The following is a 12,588-nucleotide window of genomic DNA, read 5'->3' on the forward strand; positions in this document are numbered from 1 at the left end:
TGCATATTAGGGCCGATTCACACCATACTATTCAGATACTTCGTCTATTACCCTGTGGGGAAAGCTGTTCTTTTTCAGGTCTCTTCTATAACTGTCGTTCTTGATTTTCTTTCCGTGTGTGGGTGGGTGGGTGTGTGTGTGTGTGTGGGTGGGGGGGAGGGGGGGGGGGCAACGTTAGGTGGTCTCTCCGCCTGGCCAGGCCTGTCGGAACCAACGCAGCAACCCCGCAGCGGGTCCCGAGAATCGAGCTCACTAATACCTGAAAGAGCTATGAGCTACCGCGCGGCCTCGAGTTGAAATTAAACCTGCCCAATACCAACCACACACCCAGACATCAAACCCTATTCAAGTCTCTCAGGCCTTTCAATGCCACCCCCAACAGACCCGAATAAAAAAGAAAGAGAAACTGTCAAGCTTAGATGACCCCTATCCATCTCCCTCCTCCCCAAAGCAACATTCAAGTGCAATGAAGAAACACCGACTACAACGACCAACAAAACCTACAACACCCCCATTGCAACACAACTCAAACCAACCACTAGATCTTACCAAGCCAAATAACAATGTACCCCCATCATGCAATGGAACTGCCAAAGGCTCTTCCCAAATTCTGAAAATGTGTGTAACCTTCTCCGGCATTATAATAGCAGTTGCCATTTAATATGTTTTGTCCTGGCTATGGACGATTTCATTCAGTTTAGGGTCACTTCTCTGCCTTGGGGAGTTCACTACTTTAGTACAAATGTCACCTCACAGTTGAACAAAGTTTTGCATTGTTCCGCACACAAATCTGTACAACAGTCACCTACTTAAAGCTCTTCATCGAAAGGTTTTAACCACTTAAGTAAGAGGATGTATTTCATGTAAACATAAATTGTCTAACATTAACCTACACAGAATCTAAGTGTGCCTCCGTGTTGGTCCCTTCCTTCATCGATTTTTAAGTGTCTTTCTCATCTTTATCTCCTTTCTTAACGGATGTAAATTTTCCTTTTATTCCGACAATCGCCAGGCAATTTATTGCATTTCAGTGGCAACTTTTCGTTAGCGAAAGTCTATGTCGTTTAATTTCCTTCGTACCGGGTAATTCTTCTATTCTGACTAGAGCCAAGTTATTTCCTTCATCTACGTGACACTCCTCGGCAGCAAAGGGGTCAATTCTATAACTAGCAATATAATTCATACCTCTCATAGTTCACCTAAATACTGCGCATTTCATAATCCTAAAAGGATTGGACCCTAGAGTACACGCTAATTATGCATTCGTCTTTCGTTCTGGATTAGTACAAAGGAATGGAAAAGTAAAAAGGGTTCTGACCCACGACAAGACCTCCATCTTCAATATCTTTCTCCTCCTCCCACTTTCTCTCTTCTTCTCCCCTTTTCATCTCTTCCCCCTATCCTTCAATCCATTTTCTTCAACCCCTTTGCTTTCTTCCCTACTTGAATACACTCAAACCCAAACCAAATCCACTTGTTATACTCACTCTCCTCTCCTTAACTTTGTCGCCGAGAGAAAGCGTTGGAAGATCTAGCGGTGACGCCATTGTACCAGGCTATAAAGAAATGAGAGCATATGAAAACATAACTTAGAGATACATACATAAATTAAATCCGAACAAGTCCCAAGTAACACTAAAATATAAGGGTAATCAACTGTATTCGTTACACTATGAAAACAAGTTCTCTTTAATCTATCAGGCAAGTGGTAACATATTTGCAATCATATATATAAACGCGCCTTACCTAACCTTCCAGATCAGGTTAGGCACAGTTGTCCTAAACAGGCTCTTCCAGTGGTTTTCCTCCAATGAGGAGGGTGTGCTGGACACAGATGGACAAAAAGCAAGACCGTCCGACAAGAACGCCCTGAGCTACCCCCCCACCCCCAACCAGTTCGCTGATCCAGTATAGTCTTGTATTGGTCAATGTCTTTTCTTCATTGAAAATTTACATTGTTCTGAGATCGTACTTTGTAATGGAAAGATGTGTACCGAGAAATATGTGACCCTAATATTTCCATATGAATTACTGCAATAATGATTATTTATCGATGCAGCTTTATCATTATTCTATGAAGATTTTTAAACGAAGTCGCAGCGCAGGTGACAACAGTACATATCTTTCAGGTAAGGTCAACAATGTACATATTTTCCAGACTGGTTGCTGGATGTGAAGTTGCCTAGTATTTTTTTAATATTAACAAGCCGCGGGCTTCGCCCTCCCCGGCTTCGCCGGATGCTTGGCTGTGCAAACAGCGGCCTACGGCCGCAGCTTTCCGCGCTCTAATCCCTCGTTTTCCCCTTCGGCCTCGGGGCGGAACCCCAACACGGGATCCCCAGCACGAAGAAGAATGCGAAGAAGAACACGAACTAGAATGCGAAGAAGAATGCGAAGAACGCGAAGAAGAACGCGAAGAAGAACGCGAGGAAGAACGCGAAGAAGAACGGGAAGAAGAAGAACGCGAAGAAGAAGAAGAAGAAGAAGAACGCGAAGAAGAAGAAGAAGGAGAAGAGGAACGCGAAGAACGCGAAGAAGAAGAAAGAGAAGAAGAACGCGAAGAATACCACCTGACCCCGACTTACCCAAGCGCTTTTTCAAGAATATTTTTAGGACAAAGTGTCACCGTAATACCACCTGTCCCCGACTTCCACAGCGTTTTTTAGAAGAATATTTTTATTTAGACTTAGATATTGTATTGTGTTGGCTTATCTAAGTAAATTTGGTTGGGAATTCTTAAAATGAAATGATAGGGATTTATTTTATATATAGGAAATTGTAGAGTTGTTTTGTTTGATTATAAAATAGATGAAGTCCATAGTCCATTCCCGTTTGTTTTACAAACGGAAAAGCGGTAGATTCAGTGGCGGCTGGAGAGTCAAAGGGGGTGGTCGTTGTTGATGTTTTGGTAAGGCTGGAAAACCTTTCTAAATTGGCTTTAAGTGATTAATTTATCCAGTGTATATACACATATTTCAGGAATTGTTCCCGTGCAAATCTAATTACTCGCAATTTTTGAATAAGTGAAGGCGATATGCAATTGATGTGTTAGCCGGTAGACTTCAAGTTTGTGATTTAACTATTTGGTGTATTATTGAGTTACTCAAGGTTTATGAAGAGTCTAGTGATACAAAACAATATTATTCCATTTCTTACTTTAAAACTATACTGTATTGTACAGATATCTCTACTACACTTCATTGCTACATTCTATTTATTCATACTATTTATTCTAATTTCGGGAGTTGGTGAATGGGTTTATTATTTATAATACAATAGAAAATTATTGCACTTTTTAATTTCCTTACAAAATTCTAAGGATTACTGATGAGAAGTTATAAATATACATGATAAAACATAACAATAAGCACACACATTCATTACGAATCTGTCAATCCTGGAGGTCATGTCAACTTCACGAAAAATAAACTTTCCAATGCATATGCAAAGTATCTACGATTCAAGACGAAGCATAAAGGAACAATGACATTCAATTTCCAAGAGCATGTTACAGTAAGAGAATTTGCAAATATTATTTCCGCTCTGTAAAGGGGTTTTTTACACGGTCAAACATCTTGGCCAACACGGTGTTTGAGAGTATGTTTGAACATGTGAAAGGGGTAACATGTTGGACCAACGTGTTTGACGGATGTCTCATCTGGCCTGACTTTTGTGGGCGGAGCTTGCTCGTTCATGTCCATGCATGAACGTCTGAATACGCATCAGTCTCCAACCGTCATACACACTCAAATCTCGCAGAGGTAACATCTATAGCAGCTCCTTCAGTGATAGACTTCCCGATTATTTCCAAAATGAATTATACGTGTGCCGTTAAGGACAAGGAAAGGGAAATTATGGTAGATTTCATTGACATATATAGGAAGCATATGGCATTGTGGAAGGTGAAATCGAAAGAATACTCTAATAGGAATTTAAGAAATAAAGGTATATATGAATTGCATGGAAAGCTAAAAGAACTTGACCCTCAGTGCACGCGGGATGAAGTGATGAAAAATAAATAAACTGTCTTCGTAGTTCCTTAAGAAGGCATGACAAGTTTCTGGTATAATCCTAGATAAGGTGCTAGTTGCGATGAGAGCTGAAAATCTCGAGTCTTGCAGAGATCTGTCCGTTGCTAAAAAAAAAAACTCAATGTTGTGCTCAGCCGTTCATGAGGGCTAATGGACTTTCTCATAACGGTGTCTTTACAAGTAATGAATGGAGTGACCAAATTCAGAAGTTCTAAATATGTTGATTCGTCCATGCGCATATAATTGCGCCAATCATCTGGGTGTAATTTCAGCTCCTTCATTAAGTTGGTATGAGAAATGTGGTCCCTTTTCAGTAACCAGTCCTTTGTCCACTTTGAACGCTTCCTTTTCTTTTCGTTGAGGGCAATCACTATCCCAATTGCCATCACCTCGTCTTGAGTAAGGGACATGTTGCCCCTTCTCCTCTTGGCACCGACTGAGGTTGTCTGTCTGTTTGGTCTGAACGTGTAACAACTCTTCAAGCATGTTGTGTTGGAGGTTTGATGAGCGAGTTGGCCAACATGTTTGACTGTGTAAAACCCCGTTAAGGATAAATTTAGGAGAGTGCAGCAGAATACCCAAAGATAAGATACATATTCAACCGTTGGAATGCAACCCCTCATGCAGCGTGGGCCACTGATCAGTTCAATCACAGGCGCTCTCACGGATGCCAGTTAGTGTCTATAAAATCCCTAGAAACGACTCTATATGCAATGTCCTTGAACTAAAAAACATGAGAGCCTTTTTGTTATTATGGTCGAAACACTCATTTTCATCATTGAAGAGCTCAAGTCTAAAGAAATGTAGAGTTTGTACAAGCTAAAGCAAATGTAATTGTGCAACGGACCCCAACAATGGAATGTATCTTGTCAACTCACGTAACTGCATATCCACCCTCGTCTCTCGAGTGAAAACGAAATTGAAATCGTGGGATAACGTCAGTCCCCTTTGGATTACGTAAACACAAGGAAAAAAATGTATTAGCTAATATTTTGTTATTTCAAAACGCATAAGTAATTCCTGTCACCAAAACAGAGGAGTGCTCGTCCGCATCAAGTCAGAATACTTCAATGATACCCACTATTCATATCCTATAGAGTTCTTGGGATTAGGTTTTAACAAGTGATCCTATAGAGTTCTTGAGATTAGGTTCTAACAAGTGATTCTAAGTTTTACTTCGGGCAAATATGTACATTCATCATTGTATACCTTCCCACTCCATCAATATATATATTTTTTTTTTACTGGAATCATTCACCCGCTTTACATTTCCTTTTAGATGCGGAAGTCATGCATTTCAGTTCTAGCTCCCTATCATCCTTTTAAATGTCTTGCTACAACACAGAAACACTACCTATCAGCGTCACTCCTTAATCATCTCTAATTGCAAATGGTCCCTCTCGTCCATAATCAAGAGATTATATGTTTTCAGCGAAGTCAATGTCTGTGGTCTCTATAGGAAATACGAGACTGTACCCGCATATCCACATCACTCCCAAAATTTGGGGATATATGTATATATATAATATATATATATATATATATATATATATATATATATATATATATATATATATATACATATATATATATATAATGTATGTGTATGTATATATGTATGTGTATATATGTATGTATGTATATATATGTATGTATATGTATGTGTATATATATGTATATATATATATATAATGTATATATATATATATATATATATATATATACATATATATATATATTGCAAATAAATCACTTGAACACGTGATGAGAAATATGCTGGTAACCACTTAAAGTCAGTCAATTTGAACATAAGTAATGGTATGTATAAATTAGATAATTACATAATTGAAAACATTTGTAAACAATTAAGTATAGGGGATTTTGGTTAACCCCAAGAGAGGGCAAATTACGTGTGGTTCCGTGCGGGGCCTTGTGACCTCTCCTATTTTTTCCGTGTGATGCCTTGTGACCTCTCCTAATTTTCCGTATGGAGCCTTGTTACCTCTCCTAGGTTTATACTTTTCCATTTATATTGTCTTTGTATTGTACTTTTGTCTGTATTCTCCTCTGAGGATGTGAATTACACGAAAGCGCTTGGGATTTCTGTGTTTCTCTTTCTTAAGTGGTTACCAGCATATATATATATATATATATATATATATATATATATATATATATAAATATTTATGCAAAGAAATCACAAAACACACGTGATAAACTAATTTTTCCAGAAACCACCGGGAATTTGAAAAAACAGATACCGAACGTTTTCGTCTATTTAGACATTTTCAAAGGTACATATATATAGGTATATATATATATATATAGGTATACATATATACAGTATATATATATATATATATATATATATATATATATACATTTATATATATATATACAAATACATACATATATATATATGTATATAAATTTATCAAAGTGAATATTTTCACCCTGCAACATCCATAGCGCAATATGCACTTTACACTGTAAGCCTATTTTGGGGAAAAAAAGGGCGACCTGTATTTTGGTTGGCATGTAGGGTTGGGTTAGGTTAGGTCAGGTCAGTCGTAGGCATTGCTGAATAACAAAGTTGTGAAACACAATACACAATTATTTTTCTTGCAAATATGTGCCGCAACTTGCACTCCTTCTGGTTCTAGTATGCTAATCTATATTATTCTATCATGGAAGACCTCCTCTCTCAGACTTTCCATGTTTGACAAGCCATGTCTCTTGAAGGCTTCCTTCAGTTTCTTTCTTGATCTTCCTCTAGGCCTTTTCCCCTCCGGCATCCACTCCCAACACACTTCCCTTACAACCTTTTCTTTCCCATTCTGTTCACATGCCCCATCGCAAATGACCCGCTACAATCTTGTCAGAACTGGCCTCTAATTGTTTCTATTATATCTTCATTCATTTGTCTCATTTTGTTCCTCCGTCCATAGCCCTCAATGGCCTTGTTCACTTGTCTAGATCCTGTTTATGCAATTACTGTTCGAACAACTGTCTGATCTACATGTTCATGTAAGATCAGTGTCAACACGCTGTTAAAGAGGATTCTGTTTCGATTGGTACTTTTTGTTATTTTATTGCGGGATATAATTCCCTTATCCCTTCTCAAATGCCCCTTATTCTCTCTCCCTCACACACATACGCATACACACAATTTTGCTACGGGCGGAGTCAGACGTCTGAAAAGAGCTCCGCTGTGTAGCGGTTCGTCGCTAAGATATTTTAGAAAACACTAATTGTATTTATGTACACGAAGGAAGTTATGCTAATCGAGTGACCGAAACGGAATAATTATTATAAAAATTAGTTCTAAATACACGAAATGGAAGAAGACAAAAGTGAAAGAAAAAATGAACCAGCAAAGAGATGTCTGGACGTGAGCAAAGTGGAATCGCCGCTGGGGATAATTTCTATAAGATCCTGCATGAAGGAAACCCCAAAATTATATCAAAGGTTGGATAATTACCCTTTCTCGGGGTTTGCAAGAGAAGGTGGATTTTTAGGTAGAGGTGTGGAGTTAGAGAACCTAGGTACAAAAATATTTTAGGAAATGGGGATATTACTGATTTATTGAACTAATAGAATTGAAGAGTACAAGTCATTGCACAAAGAAATAATTCAACTTAAAAGATCTAATGACGATACCAACAAAGAGCTTGATGATCTGAACAAGGAATTAAATGATAATAAACGAGAATGAAAAATTAAGACAAAAACAAAAACGAGCCCTTGAAAAAAGTGAAAGAACAAATACAAGCGGTGACCGAGAAAGTAGGAGAAACGATTAAGGAGACTGATTCCCAAGAAATAAGTAAAATGAATAAACAATGGAAAGTGGAACAAGAAAATAAAAAGTTATTTTTAAGGGAATACTACAACAAACGGAAGAAAATGCCAAATAAACTGTAATTGGAATAATTAAGGAAAAAGAAAACTGGGTCAGAGACACAGTGGATAAAAAAGTGCATTGTAGTTTATGGTATTAAAGAAAAACAATGTACCCGGATGTCAGAGAGAAAAATATGAGGAATTGCTAAAGCAATTCTGAAGGAGATACAAGATCAGGATGTGGACAAAGATATTGAAGAAGTACATAGAATGGGAAAATACTCTAAAAACAAACAATATAGGCCACTAAGAATCAAACTAAGGTCTCACATGATAGAGGTATAGAAAACGAAGCTGGCAAATAGTGAAAATTACACAAATGTATGGATAAAAAAAGAAATGAGCGATGTGGAAAAAAAGAAAGAAAAGGCACTTAGAGGTGAAGTAAACGAAAACAAAAATGAGATAAGGACGGAGACTGAAAAGATTTTTTTTTTTTTTCGAGTGCTGGACCTGAGGCTGAGAAAATGGTTTATATATATATATATATATATATATACATATATATGTATATATAAAATATATAATATATATGTGTGTGTGTGTGTGTGTGTGTGTGTGTATAAGAAACTTAATAGACGGGAAAAGAGGAGAAAAGAAAAAATTGAAAATAACATATACCAACATAGACTATATGATTTCAGGACTAAACAAATTAAATGACTATCTGGCATTAGAAAAACCAGACATAATGGGAATTGTGGAGACGAAATTAAAAAGTCCTCTACCACCAAACACTGTGGGACAAGGTCTATACAACCATTGGATGAAAAATAGAAAGGAGAAACAGGGTGGAGGAGTCATGTTATTGACTAAGGATTAAATGTGACTAAGATAACAGAAGGAAAAAATAATGTGGAATTGATTATGATAAAAGTTGAAAACAGTGACATGAAAAATAGAAAATTTGTAGTAATATATGTACCCCTTAAAACACCTTGGGCAGAGAGTGATTACTCCAAAATATTGGAAGATACAAAGTAACTGATTTATTGACAGGGGGAAATATACTAATTATGGGTGACTTTAACTCAAAAGAAATATGTTGGGAAGAAATGTCAGTGACAGGTGAAGAAAAAACTCTCCGCAAACTTTCTTAAATGACAGCCATGCAGCTTTTTCATTTAGTTCTTTATTAAAATTTCGGTCTCTTATCAACTCCCTAATCTGTGGTCCAGCAAAATTACCTTCTTTGATTTTTGCGTCACTTACTCTAGGAAACATACTTTTCAAATATGTGAATCCATTGCCAGTTCTATCCATACCTTTAACAAAAAATTTCATCAACCCTAGCTTAATATGCAAAGGAGGGAGATAATTATCCTCTGAATCAACAAGAGGATTAACAGCATTCTTCTCTCCTGGGGTCAGAGATTGTTTCGGACACATATTCTTTCCATAATTATTTTTCTTGTCCCGACTGTTCCACTCACAGAAAAAGCAACAAAATTTTGTGTAACCCAGCTGCATTCCAAGTAAAAGCGCCACAACCTTTAGGTCACCACAGATATTCCATTCATGTTCTTCATACTTAATTTTTTTGTAATAGAAGCTTCATACTCTCATATGTTTCCTTCATGTTAGCTGCATGGGCTAGAGGAACAGAAGGAAACTCATTTCCACTGTGGAGCAAACCAGCTCTTAAGCTCACTTTTGAAGGGTCAATAAACAAGCGCAACTCATTCCTGTCATATTTATGGTTAAATTCCTCCACAACAGAATATACATCATTGCAAAACACCACACCATCCTCAAGTGAGAAAAACTGTTCAAAATTACCATGTCGCTTATGATAACAACTTTGGATTTTTTCTGGAGGAAAAGTTCGGATTTTTTTTTTTTTTTTTTTTTAATCCCGCACAAGATCATTCAGATCTCCCTGATTCAATAAATGTAGTTCACTTGAACAGACTGGCTGAAAGTTCATGTCTTCTGTTTCTTTTTCCATAACCTCTTCAATAACTAATCATCACTTAGTTCCATTTGTTTTGGAGGACCAGGTACAGGAAAGTCTTGACTGTGAGGTACTGGTCTCATAGATGATAAATTAGGATATTTTACAATATGTTTGGATGTTGATGTTATACCTTTTGTATTTGTATTGCAGAAGTAGCAATCTGAAGTATGCTGTTTTGGTTCTTTCCAAATCATAGGAATGGCAAAAGGCATATGGCGTGAACCTTCCGCCAATGCGGTGAGAAGCCTGACACAGGTTACACAACACACATGAGGGGCCCAGCTTTTATCCTGGTTCCCCACTTTGCAGGCAAAATAATGTTCACAACACTTTTTTAATCAATGGCGTGAAACACCGTCTTTGTGACTTGAATGTCAATATACCTCAAATAAAGCAATTTTTGTCTGGGTGGTTTATACAGTTTCTTGACATTGTGAAGGTGAATGGCGGGTACGCTACTGTACAATACCACAAAATTATTGCCACATTAATGCGCACTATACAACCTCACACCAACGTTTTAAACACAGTACTGTCAAATGTAAAACAATCTCAGTGTTGCCAACCGCTTGAAATCTATTCCACGTAACATACCGTTGAACACAAAAACTGTAGGTAATGGAAAAAATTGACATTAATATTGGATTCTGAATGCAAAAATATGATAAAGCTATTTCTTTTATTATTATTATTATTTTTTACCAGTGATATCTATTCAGACTACATGCTGAATAAAGTATGAACTATATAATTATCTACTGGAATTGTTGGTATGCTTGTACTCTGTATGACCATCAAACTGTGTGTTCCCTTGTTCCAGCATTACTGGGATTACTTTGGTCAGGTATATCTAGTTTAAATGTATTAATTTATTGCGTCCATAATTGACGCAGCTGAGATGGCTCTCCACTGAGGGAAATGCAACTTCTGTATCCCACCCCGGTGGCTTAATCCTGCTTGGTAGTAAGGTTTGTATGTATGATGAGAAATGCATGGGAAGTGATTGTATGTTGGAATGGCTGTGAATGAACGTAGTCTGAAATCAATGTAAACTGCTTCATCATACTGATTAGGTGCTAGCGTACATATACGACATTGATCTATTACACCTTTGAGCTCCACCATTGTGGAGAGGAGTTGGAATGCCATGAAAGTACTTTTGCATTTACCGGGGATCGAACCGAGACATTCTGCGACAGGAACGTTTCTTACTGCTCCACAAGTTATTGGTATATTGGGATGCAAGTAAAAATATAAATATAAAGTAACAAACAAATGCACTTAACTAATAGCTCCCTGGAAATGCGAAATAAAAATATTACTATCTGTTCGTGAATATTCTATCCATTATGGAATGTACATCTGTACCAGTGCCTAGCGTGTAACTGGTGAGACTGAGTTGTTAATAGAAGCGGAAGTTTCAAACATTACCAGGTTTGAACTTTGAGCGATAGAAGCTTGTGAAATAAACCCACATCTTTATTGTAATGCATTACTGTATTTAACCAATATTTGATTGACCAGGATGTTTAATATTTTCTAGCCAGGACATGTATCATGCCTTACTGTTACCGGTGTTTGATTAGCAAAACTGCACAACACTGCATTCACTTTAATTTTTTTTTGTACGATTTTTTCATTAGTATTGTTTTACACGATGTAGGTATCTCGATGATTGCTGAAAAAATACAAGGTATTGTTTATTTTTTCGGAAACTCGCCGTTGGAACGATGGTGATATCGTAATCTATAGCTCTGTTCTGACCCACTCTGATAAAAGAATGGAGAGAGGGAGGAAATGAGAGAGAGAGAAAAAAAGACCACACTACCGAAAACTTTATCGTTGCATGGTGAAAGTAACGCAGGGTCTAATATCACTGTACGGTGAAAATAGTATGTTTTCATAATATTTGAATAGTACTATGTTGATGTCATCACTCAAACACTATTTCAATAGAAATGGTAAATGGGCGTGTACATAACATGGCTGGAAAATTAGTTCATATAAAGCTGTTACCCACAGATTATCGGCACTCGAAGAGACTAAAATGTCGACTAATGTAATTTCAAAACCTTCGAACATTCGATGGACACCAGATGGCATCATAACATCAACTGAGATGACCCACTCCATGGATTGTAAACATGTATTAATACGAGTTGCTTATCTTTGTGCAAAACGAAGTGTCTTTCCCTGTTCTACAGCGCTTCGACAACCCACAACACGAAATTTACTTGTGACAACACAGAAGTATCATGGGAATACATACAGATTGTTGATGAGCTGTGAGAAGAGTTTAGACTGTGTCACAGTACTTCCAAGACGTGATCACTTGGCAAGAAAGCACAGCAGCCTTTCCACTATGTTGATATGAACAGCAACTGAGTACCAGCCGTATAGAATGCCGGTTCAATATCTACCACGTATCCAACTAGCCGCTATGCGTAATCCAGACGTACGATTACACCTTTGGAGTTGTATTTCATCATCTCGTCATCAGCACGTGGGTTGAGAAGTCTTAGTATCAGTAATATTTATCATGATTATGTTTAACAATATTAGAGACGTGAAACTTAAACGTATATATGCTTATTTTCTATTACAAGAAAATATCAAAGTGCATTAGTGTAATTGAATTAACTTGAGAAAAAATGACATGGTGAGACGATCTTGGGGTGGAAATGGCACAAATATAAT

General features: G+C 37.2%; 1 protein-coding gene across 1 annotated transcript in view; it reads right to left on the reverse strand.

Annotated features, from left to right (window-relative positions):
- Nucleotides 1–12,320, reverse strand: part of LOC143032892 (hexokinase type 2-like) — a 75,944-nt gene extending 63,624 nt beyond the window's left edge. Inside the window, exons 1-2 of the mRNA XM_076198123.1 lie at nt 12,161–12,320; nt 1,488–1,556 (exon numbers count right to left, since the gene is read on the reverse strand). Of these exons, the coding sequence (XP_076054238.1) occupies nt 1,488–1,547 (60 nt within the window). The 5' untranslated portion in view covers nt 1,548–1,556; nt 12,161–12,320. The remainder of the gene's footprint in view (nt 1–1,487; nt 1,557–12,160) is intronic.
- Nucleotides 12,321–12,588: the final 268 nt, after the last annotated feature.

The sequence above is a fragment of the Oratosquilla oratoria genome, chromosome 1, assembly GCF_046742065.1.
Source record: "Oratosquilla oratoria isolate Oo_2021 chromosome 1, ASM4674206v1, whole genome shotgun sequence".
Lineage (NCBI taxonomy): Eukaryota > Metazoa > Arthropoda > Malacostraca > Stomatopoda > Squillidae > Oratosquilla > Oratosquilla oratoria.